General features: G+C 66.5%; 2 protein-coding genes across 2 annotated transcripts in view; both read left to right on the top strand.

The window, feature by feature from the left end:
* The first annotated feature begins 1515 nt into the window (after nt 1-1515).
* On the top strand, nt 1516-13752 carry MEF2B (myocyte enhancer factor 2B). The gene is made up of 9 exons (XM_053966097.1): nt 1516-1578; nt 8614-8693; nt 8830-9033; nt 9105-9236; nt 10017-10179; nt 11870-12015; nt 12173-12284; nt 12370-12454; nt 12938-13752. The coding sequence occupies exons 2-9, from the start codon at nt 8640-8642 to the stop codon at nt 13251-13253; spliced, it is 1212 nt and encodes a 403-aa protein (XP_053822072.1). The 5' UTR covers nt 1516-1578; nt 8614-8639; the 3' UTR covers nt 13254-13752.
* Nucleotides 13753-17511: 3759 nt separating this feature from the next.
* Nucleotides 17512-23609, top strand: part of LOC128800802 (translation initiation factor IF-2-like) — a 43698-nt gene continuing 37600 nt past the window's right edge. The window contains exons 1-2 of the mRNA XM_053966253.1: nt 17512-17908; nt 20927-21056. Coding sequence (XP_053822228.1) covers nt 17546-17908; nt 20927-21056 — 493 coding nt within the window. The 5' untranslated portion in view covers nt 17512-17545. The remainder of the gene's footprint in view (nt 17909-20926; nt 21057-23609) is intronic.

The following is a 23609-nucleotide window of genomic DNA, read 5'->3' as shown; positions in this document are numbered from 1 at the left end:
TCCCACCCGTGTCCTGCTCACCGCTGTGCTCGCCAGTTTGTCCCCGTCAGGGCAGAGGTCACCGCAGGGCAGGACACGAGGGGCCGGCCCTGCGCTGCTTTTGGGGTCGGAGCATCCCCCGCGCTCAGGTTCTGCTCCCTCTGGAGGAAAGCAGCTCCTCAGCCCGGCCCCTCTGCAATTCCCGCCGGGAATTCCGGTTTCCAGCTCCGTTATCCCCTGCCCTCGGCCCCACGCTGTCCCTGGCTCTGTCACCAGCACCATCTGTCCCCTTTTGTCCCACGAAGTCACTTTGGGGCACCTTGAGAACCGCGGCGTCCACGGGCACCGTCCCTCTGCTCAGCCCGGGGCTCCTGTCACCTGTCACCAGGGACCCTGTCCCTGTCACCTTCCCGGGCTGCGGCTGGGCACGGGCACAGGGAATGGCAGCTCGGCATGTCCCAGGGCCGGGAGGGTGGCACGGAGGTGTCCGGGTTTCACTCGGCGTCACCGCTGGTGACACGGGGACAGGCTGGCACAGGAGGGGGGAGAGGTCACCGCATTTATAAAATATAAAATTAAATAAGAATAAGGGGGTGCCTTGGGTGTCCCCGTTTGGAGCTCAGGAGGTTTCTTTCACCGCGGTTTCCTTGAGCCCTCGGTGACATTGGGGACCACGGGAGTGACACCCCCAAACCCTGTGCCCGAAGGGGCTGGCGGTGCCGGGGGATGCCCTGAAACCACCATGGCATCTGCCATGAACCCAACCCAGAGCCTGGTCCTGAAGCTGCGCCCCAAAACCTCCATCTCAGCCCGGCCTGAACCCCTCAGTGAGGGCTCAGCACCCCCCGGGACCCCCCAAAACTTCACCCATCCCCAAATTCCCCCGAAGTCACCCTTGTCCTCCCCTCCAAATCCCCCATCCCAGCCCCCCAGTCTCCTCATGCTCACCCCAGTTCCAGCCCCCACATTCCCACAAACCCACCCACGCCCTACCCCATCCCATTTTGCCCAAATCCCCCCGAAATCCCCCCAATCCCACCCCCCAAACCCCGCAGCGCTCCCCATTCCCGCAGCGCCCCGAAACCCCCGGCCCCGCCCCTTTCCTTCGCCCCGCCCCTCAGCCGGACAAGGGCGTGCCTATGCAAATAATCGCCCGCCGTTAGCCAATGGAACAGCACCTCGGGTCCTATATGCAAATCTTCCGGCGGGATGGGCGGGATTATGCAAATGTAAGCGGCGCTGCTCGGTCAGGCGGCGGCAGCGCGCGCTCCGGGGGCACGAACGGGACCGGGACCGACCCCGGCACCGGCACCGGGACCGACCCCGGGACCGACACCGGCACCGGCACCGACACCGGGACCGGCACCGGGACCGGCACCGGGACCGACACCGGAACCGGCACCGGGACCGGCACCGGGACCGACACCGGAACCGGCGCCGGGACCGACACCGGCACCGGGACCGGCACCGGGACCGACACCGGGACCGACACCGGGACCGGCACCGGGACCACCACCGGGACCACCGCCGGGGCCTCCCCGGCTCCGCTGCAGCGCCGGGAGGGCGCGGAGCTGCCGAGGAGGACGCGCCGCTGCCCAGGTGCGTGTCCCGCACGGGGGGTCCCGCGCTCCGGTGTGACCGGGACCGAGCACTGGGGACAGTGACAGGCCACAGCGGCGCTGTCTACTCCGCTTTTCTCCGCCGGGGCTCCGTCCGCACGCCGGCGGCCGCGCCGTCGGGGCGCACGGGCAGGGGGAGCGGGGCCGGCCCGGGGAGGGGCCGGTGCGGCCGGGCCGGCGCCCGGCGGGCTGCTCTGGGCACGGCGGAGCCCCGGCCCCCGCCCCGCCGTCTCGGGATGGCGGGCTATAAAAAGCCTGTGGTTTGCGCCGAGCTCGGGGCGGTTATTTTTACTCGTGTCTGTGCAGGGAGGAACGCCCGGGTTTAACCCAAAAGTGCAGCCTGGGTGGCAGCCGCCCTGCCCCGGCCCCGCCGCCACCTCCCCGCCACCCCCGGGGCCACCGGCGCCTCTGGGGGCTGGGGCTGAGCTCACGGCGCTGGGGGAAACTGAGGCTCGGCACCGGCGAGCTGCTGGCTCGACGTGGTTGTAGTGAGAGCGGTGACAGCGCGCCTGGTCACCCCCGATGGCACTGTCACCTCGCTGGGGTGGCACAGCGGCCTGGCTGCTCCCGGCACGTGCCAGTGGCAGCCCGGTTCCTTCCCGCTCCCGGGAGGGGACGGGACACGGCCGCGGCTCCTGCCAGGGGCATCTCCAGGGTGGCGGCACCTCCATGTGGCATCTCCAGGGTGTCCCAGTGCACCTGGGTCCCCCTGGCACCCGTGGAGAGCGAGGTGGATCCTCTGCCAGATCCTCCTGCCCAGCACAGCCCACTGCCAGCGTGTCCCTGTCCCTGTCCCTGTCCCTGTCCCCATGCTCAAGTTTTTACTCTTTTAATGAGAGAAACTCTCCCAGCGCTGCCAGCTCTGGAGTTTCCCAGGGAATGAACTGACGCGGAAGCTCGGGAATGAGCAGGACAGCAGGGATGGGACCCCAGGGGACCCTCATGGGGCATCCCTGGGGGCACGGGCTGGGACAGGAGCGTGGGTGACCATCCGGACATCCCGGTGCTGGCCCTTTTCCACGGCCCCGGCTGCCAGCTGGACACGTCACGGTGACGTCTGCAGAGGTCTGGGGGAAGGAGGGAGGTGGGTGCAGGCCTCAGGTCTGCTTTAGGATTCTGGTTCCCAGCCACCTCCAAGCCCAGGGCACCCACGACATCCCAAAAAAGTGGATTTGGGAAACTTTGGGAAACGTCCATGCAAGGGGGCAGGGATCCTGCTGGGTCATGCCAGCTGTGAGGGGCCTGCAAAGCCTGGCACGCTGCTGTGGGGGCACCCAGAAGGATTTCGGGGGAAATCGGGTTAATTTAAACCCCTTGAATTTCCCTCCTCTTCCCCAAAATCCCCGCAGGATTGTCAGCAGCAAACCAGGGAGCACATCCCAAATTAATTCCAGCCCAGTCCCATGGGAATTGCGAGTTCCCTCCCTCGGACGTGGCACCCACCGAGCCTCAGTCGTGCCCTGGGCTGGACGGGGGTCCCCGTGTCCGTCCATCCTCCCCAGGGCCGCCTCGTTTTTGGGGCCCTTTCAATCCTTCCTCCTTCCACACACTCATTTTGGAACCGAAAATCCTCCGCCCATCGGCACCGGGCCGTGGCAGCGCCCGGCACTTTCGCTCTGTGTCACCCCCGGGGCGACAGCGACAGCGACGGCGAGGTGACAGCGGGGCAGGGGGGCGGCAGCGTCCCCCAGAGCCCCCAAACCTGAGGGGTTTTATGGCTGCTGGGTGATGTTTGGGAGCCGGGGGACGGGGTTTGGGGAGGTCGTGGTGGTCCCAAAAACCCCTCAGAGCCACATGCCCACCTTTGCCCTATTTCCCAGCTGGCTCCTCCTGGCTCCCAGTCCCCACCCAGCGCTGCCAGCCCCGCGCTGGTTTGTACTGGTCGCTTGTTTAAACAACCTATAAAAAGCAGGAGGGCCCGGCACAAACTCCGCGCTCAACTTTGACTTTTCCCCGTGCCGGGCTCGGGATGCTGCTCACACCAGCTCAGCCGTCCCCAGGGGATCCCCGGGATCCAAAACCGCGGGGCCAGGCCTGGATTTGTCCCTCTGGTCCTCGCGCTCCGTGTCTGGTGCTCCTAAAATCCCCATTTTAACTCCCCATTTTAACTCCCCATTTAAAAATCCCCATTTTAACTCCCCATTTCAAATCCCCATTTTAAAACCCCCATTTTAACTCCCCATTTTAACTCCCCATTTTCAAACACCCATTTCAAACCCCCATTTTAAACCCCCATTTCAAATCCCCATTTTAAAACCCCCATTTTAGCTCCCCATTTCAAACCCCCATTTCCATCCCTCTTGCCCTCCCAGTCCCAGCATTGTCCCCTCCCTCCTGTGGGATTTCTCTGCTCCTGGCTCAGATTTTCCCCTCCCTCGGCATGGAAACTCTTTCTCCCCGCTGTAATCGTGTTTTTCCTGCACCAAAACGCTTTTTGGGAGCTGCCAAAGGCCACCAGCGGGTGTTTGATAACCACTCCCCTCCCAGTCCTGCCCAGTCACCCCCAGCTCTCAGATTTGCAGCAAAACCCCCATAATTTGGTAAAAACAACCTTTTCCTCCACTTTCTGCACCCCATGGGAGGGTGAACCCTGGGCAGCTCCGAGACCTTGACTCGGGGGTGTTTTAGGGGAGCGCTCAGACCCCGGAGCAGCTTTTGCCTTTAATGCCCCACCTGCTTGGATTTTAGGGTAAATCCGGTGGATTTAGGATTCCTGGGATCCTCCGGGGGTGGGAAGGTGCTGGAGGCCCCGTTGTGGTGATGGGGATCCCACAGCAGCTCACGGAAAAATCCCGCGGCTCTCCCGGGGTTCGTTTGGTCTCAGCTCACTAATTAGGAGCTGGGATTAGGGATTTACACCCCTGGCGCTGTGCAAATGCCCCCTAAGGGCACGGGGGGTCCGGGGGGTTTGTTATAAACCCGATCCCAGCGCGGGGGGTCCGGGGGAGGCCGTGCTGTGGGTGCTGGGTCCCACTGGGAATGGTTGGGATGAGGTGGGAGCGATTCCGATCCTGATCCTGATCCCAACCCCAACCCCAGCCCTAATCCCAGCCCTAATCCCAACCCCAACCCCAACGCCAGCCCCAATCCCGATCTCAAACCCAACCTCAACCCCAACCCCAAAACCAACCCCAACCCCAACTCCAACCCCGATCCTGATCCTGATCCTGATCCCGATCCCGATCCCAACCCCAATCCTGATCCCAATTCCAACCCCAACCCCAATCCTGATCCCGATCCCAACCCCAATCCTGATCCCAATCTCAATCCTAATCCCAGCCCCAACCCCAATCCTGATCCCAATTCCAACCCCAACCCCAATCCTGATCCCGATCCCAACCCCAATCCCGATCCCAATCCCAATCCCTGTGCGTGCAAGCCCAGGCTAAAGATAAACACCCGTGGGAGGCAGCGGAGCCTGACGGAGCAGGGAGAGCTCCAGGAGCCTCTGGAGCAGGGAGAGGGAAAGATCTCCAGCCTGGGAGGTTGGGAATCTCCGGGGCGCTGGGGTTTGTTGGGGTGCCGGTGCTCAGGGGACATCCCCGTGGTGGGGACAATGCCAGCAGGGGCTCTGGGGTCCAGGATTCCTCCCGGGGAATCAGGTTCCACCCTGCCCTGGAGGTGCCACCTGGCTAGAGGTGCCAATGCCCTGGAGGTGCCACCTGGCTGGAGGTGCCACCTGGCTGGAGGTGCCAATGCCCTGGAGGTGCCACCTAGCTGGAGGTGCCAATGCCCTGGAGGTGCCACCTGGCTGGAGGTGACAATGCCCTGGAGGTGCCACCTGGCTGGAGGTGCCAATGCCCTGGAGGTGCCACCTGGCTGGAGGTGCCAATGCCCGTGATCACTTTATCCCAACTAAAACCCAGAGGGAAAATCCCCCCTCCCCTCCCAGCCCTTCACACCTGTCTGGGGGGGTTCTGGTGACGCGGTGGCCGAGGTGACACCGAGGGGCAGCGTCGCCGGTGCCACCTCACGCTCTGGTGGCAGCGGTGGCCTGGCCGTGTCCCCGGGAGGAGCAGCGGCTGATGAAACGGCCCCGGGTGCTGCACGAGGCCTCGGCCGCTTCCCTGGGTACGAGAGTCCCAGCCTGGACCCCCTGGATGGATGGGGATGCGGCTCTGCTTCCTCTGGACTCCCTCCTCCACCTTCCAGGACCTTCTCAGCTTCATCCCATGGGTGCTGGAACCTTCCAGGACCTTCTCAGCTTCATCCCACGGGTGCTGGAACCTTCCAGGACCTTCTCAGCTTCATCCCACGGGTGCTGGAACCTTCCAGGACCTTCTCAGCTTCATCTCATGGGTGCTGGAACCTTCCAGGACCTTCTCAGCTTCATCCCATGGGTGCTGGAACCTTCCAGGACCTTCTCAGCATCACCCTGTGGGTGTTTGCACCTCCCAGGACCTCCATGGAATCACTCTGTGGGTGCTGGAACCTTCCAGGACTCCCTGGGCATCACCCCATGGGGCACTGAGGCACCAGGGCATCGGAGGAGCTGTGGGGCATTGTTCCCAAGCAAATCCTGGGAATTATTGCATGTCCCTGCTGCAGGTGGGGGACGCGGCCGTCCATCCGTGGATCCATGGATCCGTCCATCCCTGTGTCCGTCCATCATCCATCCATGGATCCATGGGATCCATCCATCCATCCATCCATCCATCCATCCATCCATCCATCCATCATCCATCCATCCATCCATCCATCCATCCATCCATCCATCATCCATCCATCCATCATCCATCCATCCATCCATCCATCCATCCATCCATCCATCTGTGGATCCATGGATCCATCCATCCCTGTGTCCGTCCATCCATCATCCATCCATGGATCCATCTATGTCTCTCCGTCCATCCATCATCCATCCATCATGCATCCATCATGCATCCACGGATCCATGGATCTGTCCATCCCTGTGTCCGTCCGTCCATCCATCCATCCATGGATCCATCCATCCATGGATCCATCCATCCATGGATCCATCCATCCATCATCCATCCATCCATCCATGGATCCATGGATCCATCCATCCATCCATGGATCCATCCATCCATCATCCATCCATCCATCCATGGATCCATGGATCCATCCATCCATCCATGGATCCATCCATCTGTCCATCATCCATCCATCCATCCATCATCCATCCATCCATCCATCATCCATCCATCCATCCATCCATCCATCCATCCATCCATCCATCCATCATCCATCCATCCATCCATCATCCATCATCCATCCATCCATCCATCATCCATCCATGGATCCATGGATCCATCCATCCCTGTGTCCATCCATCCATCATCCATCCATTCACCCATGAATCCATGGATCTGTCCATCCCTCTGTCCATCCATCATCCATCCATCCATCCGTCCATCATCCATCCATCATCCATCCATCCATCCATTCATCCGTCCATCATCCATCCATGGATCCATGGATCTGTCCATCCCTCTGTCCATCCATCCATGGATCCATCCATCCATCCATGGATCCATCCATCCGTCCATCCATCCCCCCAAAATCCCCCCCAGTCTGAGGCTGTGCAGGGACACGGGGGGGGGGTCACGGCCGGGCCAGCACCCCCTGCCCCGAACCCCCAGCCCCAAAAGGAAACTCGGGGAGCTCGGGATGTCCCCAGGGAGCGCCGCAGGTGTGGGAGCAGGACGAACACCCCAGGGATGGTTGGGAACGGGAGAACCTCGGCTCTTCCACCGGGGAATTCTCGGCCCTTTCCGGCGGGGCCGGGGTGGTCTGGGCACCCCCTGGACCTCGGGGGGGGGCACGGGGGGGGGGTCGTGCGTGGGCCCGGGGACACAGGGTGGCAGCGGGGCCGTGGGAACGGCAGCGCAATTTCCTTCCATAAATTAAAATTAGTTTTGATCAGCTAAAAATAGCAGCCGAGCACGATGGTAAAATGGCAACGTGCTCGAGAGGGGGAAGCGGGACGCGCCGGGGGCATCAGGGGACCGGAGGGTCCCCAACTGCGCCCCTGGCATCCGGCCTGGCATTGGGGGGGGGGGCTGCTGGCCGAGCTGGGGGGTCCCAAAAATGTCCCCAACACGGAGCTGCCACCCCGCCGGTTCCCAGCCCCGCTCCTGCCCCGGGGCTGTGGTTTGGGGACAGCAGGGACAGAGCCGGGCCGGGTCTGTCCCCGCATCGGGGTGGGCACGAGGGTCCCGTTGGGGACATCTCGGTGCCACGCGTGGTTCTGCCCCGCTGAACTCAGAAATCCCCAAATTTGGGGGTTTTGGGGTGGCTGTTGCCGTGGGGGTGGCAGAGGAGCAGGAATTGGGGGGGGGGGTGTGACAGCAGGGGGGTGTCCCCGCGCTGTGACAGGCTCGGGGGGCGCTGGCACCCCGCAGCCAGGGTGGCACGGGGTGACACCAGCGCCGTGTCCCTGCCCGGCGCTGGCTCAGGCCGCAGCAGGGGTGGGTGGGTGGTTTCACTTTGCTCTCTCCTCGTGCAGCCACTTCCTGGCCTGCGAGTGGCGGAGGTCAAATTTAGTCTGCTGGAGCTTGAAAAAAAAAAAAAAATAAAAAAAAATAAAAAATCCCCAAATCTGAACCTAAAACCAACCCTTTTTGTTTGAGGGACCCTCCCCGCCGCCAGCCCGGCCCCCTTTTAAACGCCCTCCCCGTCCCACGGAGCCGCCGTGAGCAGCTTCGCGAGCAGCCTCGGAGCGGCCCCCTGGGTTTGGGGTGAGAGCTCTGATCCCAAAGTCCCGCTGAAGGATTTGGGATCACGGCCCACACCCAGAGGTGCCCGGGGAGTGATGGATGGGGGTGGCTGGGCAAGGCCAAGGGGATTTTTTCCCCTCTAACCCAGCAGAATTCCCCAGTTTTCCCCCATTTTCCGCTTGGCCACCATCTTCGCGGAAGAAGAAATGACCAAACTTCCTCTGAAAATCGATTTTTTTCGGCAGCCAAACTTATTTTTGGCGGCGCTGGGGCGGACTCTGCCTGGGGACAGCCCCGGGGCTGTGGGGCTCAAGGCGTTTCTCGCTCTCTTCCAGCCCCAAACCCAACGGAGGAGGCGAAAATGGGCCGGAAAAAAATCCAGATCAGCCGGATTTTGGATCAGCGGAACCGGCAGGTAGGGACTGCTGGGGACGAGGTTGGGACGAGGAGGATGGGAGTCAAAACCTCCCCGCCGCCAGCACCCCGTGGGGAGCGTTTCTGGGAGAGCTGGGCGCCGTTTTTGGGGGGGTTTCACGCCCGGCCCCCCGCAGGTGACCTTCACCAAGCGGAAATTCGGGCTGATGAAGAAGGCGTACGAGCTGAGCGTGCTGTGCGACTGCGAGATCGCCCTGATCATCTTCAACAGCACCAACCGCCTGTTCCAGTACGCCAGCACCGACATGGACAAGGTGCTGCTCAAGTACACCGAGTACAGCGAGCCCCACGAGAGCCGCACCAACTCCGACATCCTCGAGGTAGCGGCCGGGGGCGGCCCCCGGGGCCCCGCGGTGGCCGCAGGGACCCGCTCATTGTCGCCTCCCCGCAGACGCTGAAGCGCAAAGGGCTGGGGCTGGAGAGCCACGAGCTGGAGCTGGAGGAGGGGCCGGAGCCGCCCGGGGACAAGGGCAGGAGGCTCGGGGAGGGCGTGGATCTGTCGCTGGCGCGGCCCAGGTTTTATGTGAGTCGCTGGTGGCACGTGGGGTGAGGGTCCCCTCCCTGTCCTTGGGTTCTGGTTTGTCCTGAGGGTCCCCGAGGGTCCCGTCCCCTCCCTGTCCTTGGGTTCTGGTTTGTCCTGCAGGGTCCCCGAGGGTCCCCGAGGGTCCCGTCCCCTCCCTGTCCTTGGGTTCTGGTTTGTCCTGAGGGTCCCCGAGGGTCCCCGAGGGTCCTGTCCCCTCCCTGTCCTTGGGTTCTGGTTTGTCCTGAGGGTCCCCGAGGGTCCCCAAAGGTCCTGTCCCCTCCCTGTCCTTGGGTTCGGGTTTGTCCTGCAGGGTCCCTGAGGGTCCCTGAGGGTCCTGTCCCCTCCCTGTCCTTGGGTTCGGGTTTGTCCTGCAGGGTCCCTGAGGGTCCCTCTTTATTCCTTGTCCTTGAGCTCTGCTTTATCCTGAAGAGCCCTAAGTGTCCCCGAGTGTCCCCATCCCTGTCCTTGGTTTCTGGTTTGTCCTGCAGAGCCCCGAGGGTCCCCAAGGGTCCCCAAGAGTCCCCATCCCCTCCCTGTCCTTGACCTCTGCTTCACCCTGCAGAGCCCTGAGGGTCCCCAGGGGTCCCGAGGGTGGCTGTCCCTGACCCCCGTGTGCCCCCAAAGGTCCCCAGGGGTCCCGAGGGTGGCTGTCCCTGACCCCCGTGTGCCCCCAAAGGTCCCCAGGGGTCCCGAGGGTGGCTGTCCCTGACCCCCGTGTGCCCCCAAAGGTCCCCAGGGGTCCCGAGGGTGGCTGTCCCTCACCCCCGTGTGTCCCCGCAGAGCCCGGTGCCACTGCCCGAGGCCGCCTACGGCAGCTCGCCCCTGGCCACCGAGGGCTCCGTGGGCAGCGGCAGCAGCTCCCCGCAGGGCCAGGGCCGCTCTCCCGCCTTCAGACCCGCGGCTCCAAAGCCACCGGGACGGTCCCCAGGGCCACTGCCCCCAGGTAGGCTCGGGGACACTGCTGGGGGTGGGTACAGGGGAAGGGACCCTGCCGTGGGTGTCCTGTCCCCACCCTGGGCACCCCGGCACCACCATGGGCCCCTGTCCTTGCTATGGGACCCCTGTCCCCACTGTGGGCACCCCATCCCCGCCATGGACACCCCATCACTGCCATGGACACCCCATCACTGCCATGGACACCCCATCCCCTCCATGGACACCCCATCCCCTCCATGGACACCCCTCTACCACCATGGACACCCCATCACTGCCATGGACACCCCATCCCCGCCATGGACACCCCACTACCACCATGGACACCCCATCACTGCCATGGACACCCCAACCCACCCCGGACACCCCATGCCCACCATGGACACCCCAACCCACCCCGGACACCCCATGCCTGCCATGGACACCCCACTACCACCATGGACACCCCATCCCTGCCATGGACACCCCACTACCACCATGGACACCCCATCCCCTCCATGGACACCCCACTACCACCATGGACACCCCATCACTGCCATGGACACCCCAACCCACCCCGGACACCCCATCACTGCCATGGGCACCCCATCCCCTCCATGGACACCCCGTCCCCACTGTTTGGGGACACTGTATCCCTTTAATGGACACCCCATTACAACCATGGACACCCCACTACCACCATGGACACCCCATCCCTGCCATGGACACCCCAACCCACCCCAGACACCCCATCCCTGCCATGGACACCCCAACCCACCCCAGACACCCCATGCCCACCATGGACACCCCAACCCACCCCAGACACCCCGTCCCCACTGTTTGGGGACACTCTGTCCCTTCAATGGACACCCCATTACAACCATGGACACCCCATCCCCACCTTGGACACCCCATCCCCACCTGGACACCCCATTCCCTCCATGGACACCCCACCCTGGACGCCCCGTCCCCGACCTGGGCCCCCTGTCCCGGCCCTGGCCACCGTGTGTCCCTTCCCTGGGCGCCCTCAGGAGCCCCGAGCCCCGCGGGGATTTTCCCCGCCGAGCCCCGCATGCAAAGCTCCTCTCCCGGGGCCTTCCCGGGCGCGGGGCCGGGGCTGCGTGGGCAGGAGCGGGGCCGCAGCTGTGGAAACACCGGCCCCGATCTCGCTCCAGCTGCTTCCTGCGCCCTGCCAGCGCCGGCCCGCAGCTGCGCCCTCGCCCCGTGCCCGCTGCTCAGCCCCGGCGCGGGGGGTTCATCCCCTGCGGGTGTCAGGCTGACAGAAAAGCGCCTGGAAACGCCGCAAACCCCGGGCCCCGAGCGGTGGAAACCCCCGGGGGGTGGGAGGTGGCACGGCACGGGGGCAGGCAGCATCCCAAATCCTCGGGTGGGGGACAGCGTGGTGGCCGCAGGCACGCTGGACATTCCCACGGGGACATCCCAGCCGCGTGTGCGTGCCCCCCCCGCAGCAGGGGGCTTGTCCCTGTCCCCTGTTTGTGGCCCCAGAGCCACATCCAGCCGCTGCCTTGGCGTGTCACCTCCTGTCGCAGCCCGCGGCCGCAGCCCAGGTGGCCCGTGGAGGAAGTGGCTTGGCCGGAGCGCGGCACCGTGCAGGCACACACGGCTACCGACGGCTCCGGGGCCACCGCGGCCACCGCGGCCACCGCCACGGGGATCCGCCGAGGGTCATCCGTGCGTCCTGCTGTCCCCCTGTCCCCCAGGTCTCAGCTACCCCCTGTTCCCCGCCGCCAGCCTGAGCCGCGCCCTGGCCACCAAGACGCCGCCGCCGCTGTTCCTGGGGGCCGAGGGCCGGCGTGGCGAGTCCCAGGGCAGCCTGGCGAGCGGCCGGAGCGGTGGCAGCGCAGCGGTGAGTCGGCTGTCCCCAAGGCCACACGGCTGTCCCCTCCCCAAATCCCGCCCCTCCCTCCGGGGCCTTGCTGGGGGGCTCAGGGAGGGGTGGGGAGGGGTCCCCCGGGGGGGGTTTGGGGCACAAATCCTATTGGGGTCCCCCCCATTTCCCGCAGCGGCCGCTGTACCCCGCCCTGCAGACCCTGAGCCCCGTGCTCAGCCCGGGCAGCTCCGGCCTCCCGAGCCACGGCCTCGCCGGCTTCCCCTTCCTCAGCCCGGCCCAAGCGGGTGAGTCGCGGTCCCTCAGCCTCGGCACAGCCTTGTCCCCTCCTTTTGTCACCCTCCGCGCTCACTGTGTCCTCCCACCCCGCAGATTTTGGGGCTGGCGAGGTCCCGCCGCCCCCCGGCTTCCTGCAGCCCCCGGCGTGGCAGCACCCCCGGGACATGGCAGCGCTGGGGTGAGGACAGGGGTGGCCCGGGGTGACAGGGGGGACAGGGTGGGGACAGGGCAGGGGACCCGGCAAGACGGGCGGGACAGGGTGGGGGACAGATTGGGGATGACATGGCAGCGCTGGGGTAAGAACAGGGGTGGCCCTGGGGTGACAGGGGGGACAAGGCGAGGGTGACCCCATTCTGCTGCACCCATGAGTGTCACCTCCCAGCCATGGGCGCTGCTGGCACCGAGGGACAGCCCCCACCCACCGGGGTGGTCTTGGGGGTCACCCCGAAGCACCCCCAGCTTATTTCCAGCCAGATTCCCCCATGGATCTTGTCCCCACGTGTCCCACACCGGTCACACTCCAGGCTCCCAGCAGCCGTGTGGGTCCAACTGGGCCAGAACCAGTCCGGGACAGGAACTTGGGGGGGTTTCAACCCCTCTAGGGAGTAAAAAGGGCAGGGGGCACGGCGACACGCCCTCACCCCGTCCCCTCTCGCCGCAGGGCCAGCAGCCGGATCGTCCCCGCGGAGGAGCCAGCCGCTGTCCCCGGCGCGTCCCCGCAGCGCCAGGCCATCAGCATCAAGTCGGAGCGGGTGTCGCCGGGGCTGGGCTGTCCCCCGGGCACCCCCCAGCCCTGCCTGGCCAGCCTGGCGTCCCTCAGCGAAGCCTCCCGAGCCCCCGGCGACCTCCAGCCCCGCGATGACTTCGCCAAGGGCTTCCCCCCGTACGCGCCGGGGCCGCCGCGGCCGCTGCCGGACGAGCAGAGGGTCCCCGTCCCCACGCGGAGGGGACAGCCCGAGGACGTTTGGCAGAGATAGCGGGGGAGCGGGGAAAGCCCTGCCTGGGGGAGCAGCCCCCCGCTTCTCCCCCATCTCAGCCCCCTCGGGAAGCCCCCCCGTGCCCGTGGCGGTGACCGGCGGTGCCACCGGGCTCCCTGCAGGGTCACTGTCCCCCAGCCTGGGGCTGCAGCTCCTTGAGACCCTCCCCTCCCTGCCCGGAGCCCCCAAATGCCACCAGGTCCCCTCCTTTCGGCTCTGCCCGCCGCCTCCCCCCCCCCCCAGGAGCCCGGCGCTGTCGCGGTGTCCTGCGCGGTGGCGTTGGACGCTGTCCCCGCCCGTCCCTGCGCCTGTCCCCGCGCCAGCAGCGTGTCCCCAGCGAGCGGGAGTGGCCGGGAAGTGCCACGCGGTGGCAGCAGGACTGAGAGAAGCGACAGCGGCTCCAGCCCTGCAGCCCCCGGCCCAATTCCGCGGCCGGGGGGACAGGGGAGGGGACAGGGGACGGGCGGGGCGGGGGGTGCTGCGCCCCCAGCCAGGGGCTCTTTTCTATTTATTATCTTCGCACCAATAAAGAGCTGGGGGTCTCGGGGTGTCTGCTGTGAGGTTTTTGGGGTCAGGCAGCCCACTTTGGGCTGATGTCCCCAAGGGGACAGGTGGCACATGCCCGCACCCCCTCGGTCTCAGCGTCGCTGTCCCCCCCCTGTGCGTCCCCCGGGCTCAAAGCCACCTCTCAGGGGTCACAGACCAGGGGGGTGGGTGACAGCCGGGTCACCCCTGGTCTGGTCAGGTCGTTGGGGCTCAGCCGTGCTGCTCCAACCCCTCGGTGACCCCCAAAAAAACCTCTCGGGGGGTCTCAGAGCAGGTGGGAGAAGGATAAACCTCTCCAAATCGGGATTTGGGGGGCAAGGAGAGGGTTAAGGGGGGGGGGGGGTGGGCCTAGCCCAGCTGAGCTGAGCCTGTTTTAGCTCAGGGCTGGGCTGGGTTTGCGGGTTCTGCCGAGTTTTGGGGGTCGGGGAGCATCCCCTGGGGCCGGTGGTGTGCTGGGTACGGCCACAGCCACGGCCACTGCTGCGGGTGACCAAGGAGGGACAGCAGGGTCCTGCAGCGCCATCACCCACAGGGACATTCTGGGGGGGTTCGGGTCCCCCCAGCACGGCTTGGGCACCCCCAGGTCGGGATCAGGCAGGGCTGGGGGTCCCCCACACGCTCCAGGGCCGAGCTGGGCCCCTTCCCTCGGCTGGGGCGGGCGGGGTGGGGGGGGGGGGATTATAGCCCCGAGATTAAAACCTGGGCGGGAGATTAATCCTGGGAAGAGTTTGCCCGGTTTAATGGAGCGCCGTAAATACCAGGCGGGATTAGGGGGCTGTGCCGAGCCCCGGAGCCGGGCTGGGCCCAGGGCCACCCCCCCAGAGGGTGGCAGGTCCCCTCCAGGGCCACCTTTGGGACCGGGCCGGGGTTTGTGGCAGGCGAGAGGAGGCGACACAGCGGGTGCAGGAGTGGGGGCTGGGGTAAGAGACACTGATTGAATAGCAATGACTGCATGATTTATGGTTTGCATTATTGCACGGCTCATTTGAATATATGCTAATCAGGCGCTTTTTTTTTTTTTTTTCCTTTTTTTTTTTTTTTTTTTTTTCCCCTCTCCCCTGGTTTTGTTTGTAAGATTTAGATTTGCTATGGCAACCCGCTGGCATGGAAGGAGCGCCAGGAAATGTCAGGGCGAGGTGAGCCCCGGGGAGGGGCCGGGGGGCGGCCGGGCTGGGGTGGCGGGGGTGGCGGCGGGGGGGACTCGTCGCATCCCAGCACCGGGACACGGGAACGGCCGGCGGGACCCGGAGGGCAGCGGCGGGAGCGCCGGGAGCTGCCGGAGCTGCACATCCCACCCCTGCCTGCAGGTCCAGTAACGCCCATTGCGACAACGTCCCAAACTGGGCTCGGGAGGTGCCCTGGGGTGTCCCCAGCCCCGCTTTGGTCCCTCAGAGCGGCCTTTCTGTCCCTCTGTCCCCAGCCTAGCGGAGAGGGCGCCGTGCCCCATGGCACTGCCCCAAAGGTGGCACCCAGGGACCCGCAGCTTCCTTGGGGTGCTGGGGGTGACACCGGGAAGCGACAGAGCTGCGGCGTCCCCGGTCACGGCCCAGCCTGGCCACCTCTGGCGCTCCGTGGCCCCTTCCCAGCTGGCCCCGGAGGTGGCCCAGTAAATCCCAGTTACCTGCAGGCCCACCCGGGGGGCCCCGCGCTGCTCCGGGGGGCGCTGGGGGCCAGCGGAGCCGCCGGGGCTTTGTCTCCGCTCGGAGCCGGCGCCTCTCCCTGTGCTGCGGGCGGGAGGTGCTGGGGGGGTCCGCACCCCAATTTGGGGGCCGGGGACCTTTCCGTCCCTGCCTGGGATGGGTGGGTTTGGGGGTAATTCCTGCCCAGAGCAGCTCCTGTCACCGCATCCCTTGAGGGGTGATGTCGCCGTTCCGAGGGGACATCCCGGGTGGCCCCGCTGTCCCCCAGCTCTGCCCGCACTGGGGAGCTCAGGGACCGTCCCGGGGCAGCCCCACGGCCACGCGTGTCCGCCGACAGGGCCGGGGACACTCCGGATTGTCACGGTGGCTCCAGAGCCAGGTGTCCCTGCAGGGCCGCCCTCTCCGACCGGGATCGCTCTCCGGGTAACCGGAGCCGTTCCACGCCTTATAACGGGGCAGCACCGAGCCCCGGGGCTGCGGGCGAGCGGTCGCCGCCTCGGCCCCGACGGAACGGAGGTGGCCGGTCCTTCCTGGCGTCCCCGCCGCCTCAAAGCGGGGCCGAGGCGGGCACCGGGGGCTGCCTGTCCCCCGGTGCATCCTCCCCCAAACACCCACTTTGTTGTTTTGCAAAAGCCCTGAAATATTCATGGCGCTGCGCCGAGCGCCTCTTAATGAATTTTTGATCAAAACCCCATCACGGAGCCAAAATACGCCACCCACTCCCCTAAATCCGCGCCGTCGGGGGTGGGGGGCAGCGGGCCCGCCGGTACCGGGCGGCTGGAGGAGCCGGGCCCGGCCCGAGCGCCTTTTACCGGGGGAAACCCCTGGGCAAACCGGGGGTCTCACGTTCACCGAGGGCGGCGGTCGCACCGCGGCGCCGGGCACGGGAATTACGAGGCTGGCCGCAAGATTTGGGCTGTCAGACGCCCAGGCCAGGCCTCCTGCTTCTCCCGGGGCCGGCAGGGAGCGGCCGAGCCCCCGGGCAGCCCCGGTTGGACGGGACGGGCGGTGGGCGGCCGGGGACGCGCGTCCCGGTGCCCCCCAGCTCGGCCGCGAGAAATATTCGTTAATGAGGAAATGCATAAGCCGAGCTCATTAGGGGAGAGCGCGGAGCCCGAGGCCTTCCCGGCAGCACCGGGCCGGGGGCTGCTCGTCCCCGGGGCGGGCAGGACCTGGGAGGGCACCGGGGCGGCACCGGCACCGGCGCGGTCCCGGTTCGGCGGCGGCGGCCGCGCGTCCCGGTGGCTCCAGGGGCTGGAGCCAGGCCCGGCCCTGCCCGGCCCCGCTCGGGGGCTCCGGGTCTGCAGTGGGTTGGGTGTCCCTGGGTGTCCCCCCCTCCCCGGGGCCGAATTTGGGGCGCAACCCCCCCCCGGGCGCTGCGCGGAGCCCCCGCGCTTTTTTTTTTTTTTTTTTAGCGCTCCCAAAATCCCGGCGCGCCCGGAGGAGCGGCGGGAGGTGGGAATCCATTCCCTGCCGCTTCCCGGGGGCTTGGAGGTGTTAACCCGCGGAGCAGCGAGGGATTTGGGGTGGAATTCAATAAAAACCAGCCAGTTTCTGCTTCATTTCCACGCAATCATCCCGCAGCGGCCGGGGAAAGGGGAGCGCCTTCCGCAGCCCCTGCCGCAGCCCCGGGATGGGGGGAAAGGGCAGGAGGACCCCCCAAATCTCCCCCCCCACTCCCATGGGGTGCCCCAAATCCCGAGGGTCCCCGGGGAAGGCGCGGTGGGGTCCCCGGAGCGGCCGGTGCCACCCGCTGCTCGTGCAGGGCCGCATCGGCGGGGTCAGCGGGATTACTGTTATTATATTTATTATTATTATTATATCTCTCTCTCTCTTTTTTTTTTTTTTTTTAATAATAAAATCCTCGTTATTTTTAGGTTCTGCTGCTGCCAGAGCCGCCCCCCGCCCCCGCGCCCCCCCCAGCCTGGTTTCCCCCCCTCCCTCTCCAAGCTCCGGGCTAACCTATCCCGCTCCCGACGCGAGCACGTCATTCCTTACGTAGTAAAATATGGAGAAAGCAAGGAAAAAAAAAAAAAAAAAAAAAAAAAGACGCATTTTTTTTCCCCCTCCTCTCTCCCATCTCCATTTCCAAAAGGGACAAAATGGATGTTTGGGCGGAATCCGCCCCCCGCCACAGCCGCCTCACGCCGAGGCCCCGCTAGCGGCGGCCCGGGGCTGCCCGGTGCGCTCGGGGGGTTCGCGGCGTTCGAGCCGCGGGCAGACGTTCCCTGTTTAACCCCACGTAACGGCAACGTGATCGCGGGGGGCTCCGCTTCCCAGAGCCCGGCCGGTCCTCTCCGGGAGCCGCAGCCCGGCTCCGCCGCGCCTGGATGGCCCCGGGCTCCGCGTCCCGCCCGCTGCCGGTGCCGGTTCCCCCCCAGCCCCACGGCCCGGCGGCTGCCGGTGTCCCGGCGGCTCCCGGCTGCCGCTGCCGCTAAGTCAGTAATGGACGCAGAGGTGCGGAGGGAGGTAAATAATCCCCTCCCCGCTCCCTCTTTTTTTCCGCCGCCGTTTTTTTCCCCCCCCCCTCTCACCCCTCCTCTCCCTTGCCCCGCACTGAACTCCCCGCGCCGGGGCAGCCGCCGGTGCTGCCGGTGCTGCCGGTGCCGGAGGGGCAGGGCTGGGCTGGGCGGGCACCGGCGGCCGCCCCGCTCCCCCTCCCGCTTCTCCCAACTTGGAGGAAGTCTGCGAGGGGGGACCCCGCGCCTCCCCTTCCCTCGCCTGATATTTGTAAATTTTTTTTTTTTTTTTTTTTTTTTCGGGGGGTGGGTGGGGTGTTCTTCGCCCTCCCCCCCCCGCCCCATCCCGGATTAGGGTCCCGGCAGCCCCGGTGTGAGTGTCGGGGTGGGGGTGAGATGGCGGGGGCGGGCGGGGGGGGGGGGACGAGGCGTGGAAAGCTGCCCTCCCTCCGGCTCCCGCAGCGCCGGGAACAATGGCCACGGGCTCCGTGGGGACAATGCCCGGCGGAGCCGAGCTGCTTGGGTTGCAGGACACGTCCACCACCGCCTCGGCCACCCCGGGCCCCGGCCCCCCGCTCCCCCGGGGCCCGCACCCCCCGCTCCCCCGGGGCCCGCGCCCCCCGTTCCCCCGGGACTGTGGGAAAACGCGTGGCCGCGCTTGGCGGGGAGACAAGGCGGGGTGGTGGTGGTGGTGGTGGTGGTGGTGGGGGGACACCAAACTTAGGGAAAAGTGTCCCCGCGCCACTCCGGGGGTCGCCACCGTCCCCCCCGCTGCTTGGGGGTCCCCGCGGAGCCCTCCTCGCCCCCGTGGCCCGGCGCGGCTCTTCCCGCGCACTCCGGCGGGTGCCGCCGGCCGCGGCTCAACAGGTCGGTACCGGGCAGCGCCCAGGTGCGCCCGGCCCCGCTCCCCCCGCGCCGCCGCCCTTTCCCAGCCCTGCCGCGCTCCCCCCCCCCCCGAGCCCCCCTCCCCTCATTATTCCTGTTATCCCAAGGCAGCCTCCGTGCCCAAACGCCGGCATGTGCGAGGCAAACAGAGCGCGATTGTTCCGAGCCTGGGAACGCGCGGAGGGGGCGCGGGGGCCGCCGCCCGCCGCCCCCCGCCCGGCCCCCGCTCAGACGCGATTGTGATGGAAATAGGCCTTTCCCCGCATGCTGTTGAACTTGATGTTGACTCCTTTTCTTTGGAGTTTCACATCTCCTCGGTCACTTGTTTTGTGGGAAAATTTTCTCCCGAGCTTCGGTGTGAAATTAATTAATCGGGGCCTCTAGATGGCAATGGGACACAAAAGGGGACAGCCCGGGGAAACTCCGGCAAACTCACAAAAGCCACCCCCGGGGTTTGTAGCCCCGGGGCCGGTCGGACCGACTGCCCTGCCCTGCCCGGTGCCCGAGGTAAGGGGCTGCCGGAGCGAAGTTTCGGTGTGTGCAGCTATTTTTTTTTTTTTTTTATAAATAATTTTGCGGGGGAAGGATTTGGGGTTTAAAAAAAAAAAAAAAAAAAAAGAAAAGGAGAGCAGGGAGAAAGGGGCGTGGGGGGTGCTGTGCGGGGTTGGGGTGTTGTGTGGGCATCCCCTTCCATCCCTGCGTTGGTGCGAGGTTGTAAAAATAACAAAAATAACAAAAGAAAAAAAAAAAGAAAAAAAAAAAGAAAAAAAAAAAGAAAAAAAAAAAATAGAACACAAGGGGGAAAAAAATCCCCATGCAAAAAGCCGGGGTCGAATTCGGCATTTCTGGCGAAAGGAAGAAAAAATAATTAATTCTCTTGGTTTATTGCTATTTTTTCCCCTTTAAAAAAAAGTATCTGGGGGGTGTTTCTGTGCCCGGCTCTGCCCGAGCGGGCACGGCGGGGAATTCCACGCCGTTGTTCCCCGAGCTGGGGAATCTCCGCCGTGCACAGGGACGGGGGAAAACCGATCGGCTCCCAGTTTGGACTGGGAATGGATGTGCGGTTCCCAGTCCCTTCTCTCGCTCGCAGTTTCGCGCGTGTGCGTTCTCCGGCGGCGGGGGGGGGGAGAAAATGGAAAATCAGATTTTCCTCGGAAGCACTTCGCAGGGCAGGATGTGATGGTTTTGAGGCACATCAATCTTTTGCAAAGCGTTCGGGGCTTCGGGGGAATATTTCCGCAAATATTTAGGCCAAAAATTCGAGCGTCAAACGCCATCCCGCTCTTTGTTGCCACAACACCTTTGGGTGACAGCGGCTGCGGGAAGAAAATCATTAAAATCTGTTAAACCTTTAGTTTTCCCCCACATCGATATTTTCGGCTGGGCAGGAATTCGGGGGAATTTGCCCGGGGCTTTGGGGACCCCTTTTCCTTGGGATGGCTCCCCCGCCTCTCCGGCGCTGGTGGAACCGAGCTGCGAAGCGACGCGGAGGGAAACGAGTCGTTGTGTTTTAAATGCAAATAATTCCCAGCGAGGTTGGAGTCAAACGAGCGGGGTGAAGGGCGGGGGGGTGGAAATTAGAGAAAAGAAAAAATTGGGGCGGGAAAAGGAAAAGAAAAAGACCGGGGTAGAGGGGGGGGTTGGGGGGGGGGGGAAATAAATCTCGGTGGGAGAAAAAGCGGGGAGGGAAATAAACAGCAGAAAAATACACTTTGGAGGGGAGCCGGGCCGGGCGGGAGAGCGGCTCCGGTGCCCGGGGAGCAGCGGGGGGGTGCCCGGTGCGAGGCTGCGGTGCCCACGGCAGCGGGGAGCCGGGACAGACACCCAGCCAGACAGAAGGACAGGCACCAGGTGTGGGGCCGCCCCAAATCCAGCGTGTCCTGGCTGTCCCCGGCAGCAGAGGCCGTGTCCCAGCGCGGCCCTGGGCTGCGGGCGGCTGTCCCCACGCCGCGCGTGGAAGGCACCGGCTGTGGGGCACCCCACGCCCTGCCCCGCCGGTGGGACCGGCCCCGGCTGGCCGGGCAGGGGCTCCAGCGCCGCCCACCCCCCGCCCCCGCCGCCGGCCTCGCCGGGAAAGTTGCTCCAAGTTGGAGCGATGGCGGCGGCTCCTCCTGACGCATCTTCTCTCTCTTTCCCTCCCCAGGTGGGCACGGCCGAGCGGCGTCGCGGGCACCGGACACCGGGCGAGGCGGAGGTAACCGCGGCTCTCCCCCAGCTCCTCCCCAGCGGCAGCCCCGGGACGCGGCCGGTAGCAACGGAGGGATGCGTGGCAGGTGCGGGACCCGCAGTTGGTGGCGTTACCGGGAACGGTGGCAACTTCCCGGGCCGGCGGGCAGCGGCCCCCGGCGGCATCGCTCGGTGCGCTGGGACAGGGCCCCGCGGCCGGCCGGGCTGCCCGGGCTCCGGTGCTCCGGGGGGAAGCGGGGCCCCCGCGCCGAGCCCCGGCCGCGCTGCCTCCCGCCGAGGCGGCCGCCGGTTCCTGCGGCGAGCGCCGTGCTCGCACCGGAGCCCAACATGGCTGCTGTAGTGAAGGTATTTGATTCACACGGGGGTGTAGGCGAGGGCAGAAGGGGGGCACCGGCGGCGCCGGGGCCTGCCCAGCGCCCGCAGCCGCCGGGGAACCGGGTACAGGCGGGCGACGAGTCGGTAAGTGCCGTGAGGAACGGGCCCGGGCGGGCCCCGTGCAGCCCCCGGCGCGGACACGCGTGGGGCGGCCGCTTCCCCCCGTGCCGGCGATGCCAAGCTCCCCCCGCGCCTCTCGGGGGCGGCGAGCCGTGGGCAGCGGGCACCGGCGACCGGCGGGGGCGAACCGGGCCGCCGCGGCCCGCCCGGGCCCTGCGCGGTGCCAGCGGGCCCCTGGGCGGTGAGAGCGGCACCGGCGGCCCCCCCGCTGCCCGGAGCGGCCCCTCCCGGAGCCGGGCCCGGGCCGGAGCGGCTCCCGGGGCGGCGGCGAAGCTCCGCCGGTGCCGTTCGTTCCCTCGGCGGGGCCGCGCTCGTTGCTGGGGTTTTTCCCCTTTGGGCAAACGGGACCCGGCCGTGGGCAGCGGGACCAACCGGCACGGCGGAGCGCGGCGGGCACCGGCGGGGCCCGGGCGGGGTGGACGGCAGCGGGGCCGAGCCCGCCGGCGGCCAGGGCGGAATTTCGGAGCCCCGGTTCGGAGGTAACGGCGGCGGCTCGGCCCACGCGCGGCGCGGAGCGCGGGGAGGATGGCGGGCAGCAGCAGCGGGGCTGCGCGCGGGGACGAGCCGGTAATCTGGCACCGCGCTGGCACCGTCTCCCCGCTGTCCGCGCTCGGCCGTGCCGCGGAGCACCGGAGCCGCGGGGACGGTAACGATAATCATTAATAGCCGTAATGACGATAATCAATTAGCGGCAGCTCGGTGAGAGAAGGACGGAGGAGGCACGACCCCGCACGGCCCCGGGGCGCGGCGCGGCCGCCGTTCAGCACCACGGAGAGCGGCGCGGCCGGTGCCCGGTCCCCGGTGCCCGGTGGCGGCGGGAGGAGGCTCCGTTCGCTCCCCGCGATGCTGCGGCCGTCGCTGGCAGTTTGGGGGGCTCCGGCCAAGGGCTGGCCAGCCCTGGGGGTGCCCGGTGCGGGCAGAGACCCCCGCTGCTCCCGGGGAGCCCCCGGTGCTGGCGGGTTGGCATTTCCACAGGCGCCGCCGTTCCTTCCAGCGGGGATATTCCATATATTCCATATATCCTATATATTCCGTATATTCTATATATTCTGCATATTCTGTATATTCCGTATATTCTATATATTCTGCATATTCTGTATATTCCGCATATTCCGTATATTCTATATATTCTCTCTACGTAGGTGTGGGTATGTAGAGGGCCGGGTGCGGGCAGCAGGGGCCGGGTCGGATCGGTGCCTCCCTCCCGAAATCAGAGCCCCGGGAGCGGGAGCCGGGCCCCGCCGCCCGCCCAGCCTGCCCCGCTGCTCCCGTTGCCCGTGGCCGGGGCACCGGCCCGCCGCTGTGCCCGGGCCGCGGCCGGGGCTGTGCCAGGGCCGCCTGTTGGTTTCGTTTTCCGCCGTTTCACCGGAGCCAGGTGCCATGAGGCGGCCCCGGGAGGGCTGCGGAGCCCGCGGGGCCAAGGCCAGGCCGGGGGAACCGGGGACGTGACGAGACTGGGGACAACCAGGGGGGACATTCGGGGGTCCTGCGTGGCTGTGGGATCGCGTGCGAGGACGTGCGGGCACCTGGGCGAGTGCGACCACCGGTGTGAGCGATGCACCGGGGCTCAGACGAGCGCTGCGTGTGCTCCGGTGTGCCCGGGCACCCTCCGGTGGTTCGTGCCCGCAGGGATCACGGCCGCGCCCCCCGGTGCGCTCCCGGTGAGGCGGCCGGTGGGTGCCGGGGAAAGGCCCCTGTGCCCCCGGCCCGGCCGGCGCTGCCCCGGGCTCGGCGGGAGAGCGGAGCGGGGCCCCCGCACCGGGCAGCGCCGGCGGGGACCGGCCCCGGGTGGCCGCACGGGGGGGACGTGGAGCCGGCCCTCGGCCCCGCGCCCCGGGCTCTGCCCCGCCGCCCCTGCGAGCCGCGGCCGCGCTTTCTCCCGGGCCAGGGGGGGTTTCTCTGCGGCCGAGAGGCGCAGCCGAGGCCGGGCCGGTCGGTGGGCTCCGTTACACCGGGGATAAGGAGTGGTTCGAGCCCCGCTCGTCTCCCGAGCATCTTCCACATTTCCCCTTTGCAAGCGGCTCCCGTGAGCGCAGCCCCGACGGGAGGGACCGGCCCAGCCGCCCCCCCCACCCCCGCGGCCGCTCCTCCTCCCCGGACAAGGGGGTTTAACCCCAGCCTGGCCCCGGGGGGCGGCTCCGGCA

Source organism: Vidua chalybeata, chromosome 27 (assembly GCF_026979565.1).
Source record: "Vidua chalybeata isolate OUT-0048 chromosome 27, bVidCha1 merged haplotype, whole genome shotgun sequence".
Taxonomy (NCBI): Eukaryota; Metazoa; Chordata; class Aves; order Passeriformes; family Viduidae; genus Vidua; species Vidua chalybeata.
This window is presented reverse-complemented; position numbering and strand designations above follow the sequence as displayed.

What these genes read in the sequence shown, in the direction of transcription:
- MEF2B (XM_053966097.1), top strand. Translation starts at nt 8,640, where the DNA reads ATGGGCCGGAAAAAAATCCAGATCAGCCGGATTTTGGATCAGCGGAAC. An exon ending in CCAACTCCGACATCCTCGAG is followed by an intron (nt 9,034 to 9,104) that starts GTAGCGGCCGGG and finishes GCCTCCCCGCAG; the next exon opens with ACGCTGAAGCGCAAAGGGCT. An exon ending in CCCAGGGCCACTGCCCCCAG is followed by an intron (nt 10,180 to 11,869) that starts GTAGGCTCGGGG and finishes CCTGTCCCCCAG; the next exon opens with GTCTCAGCTACCCCCTGTTC.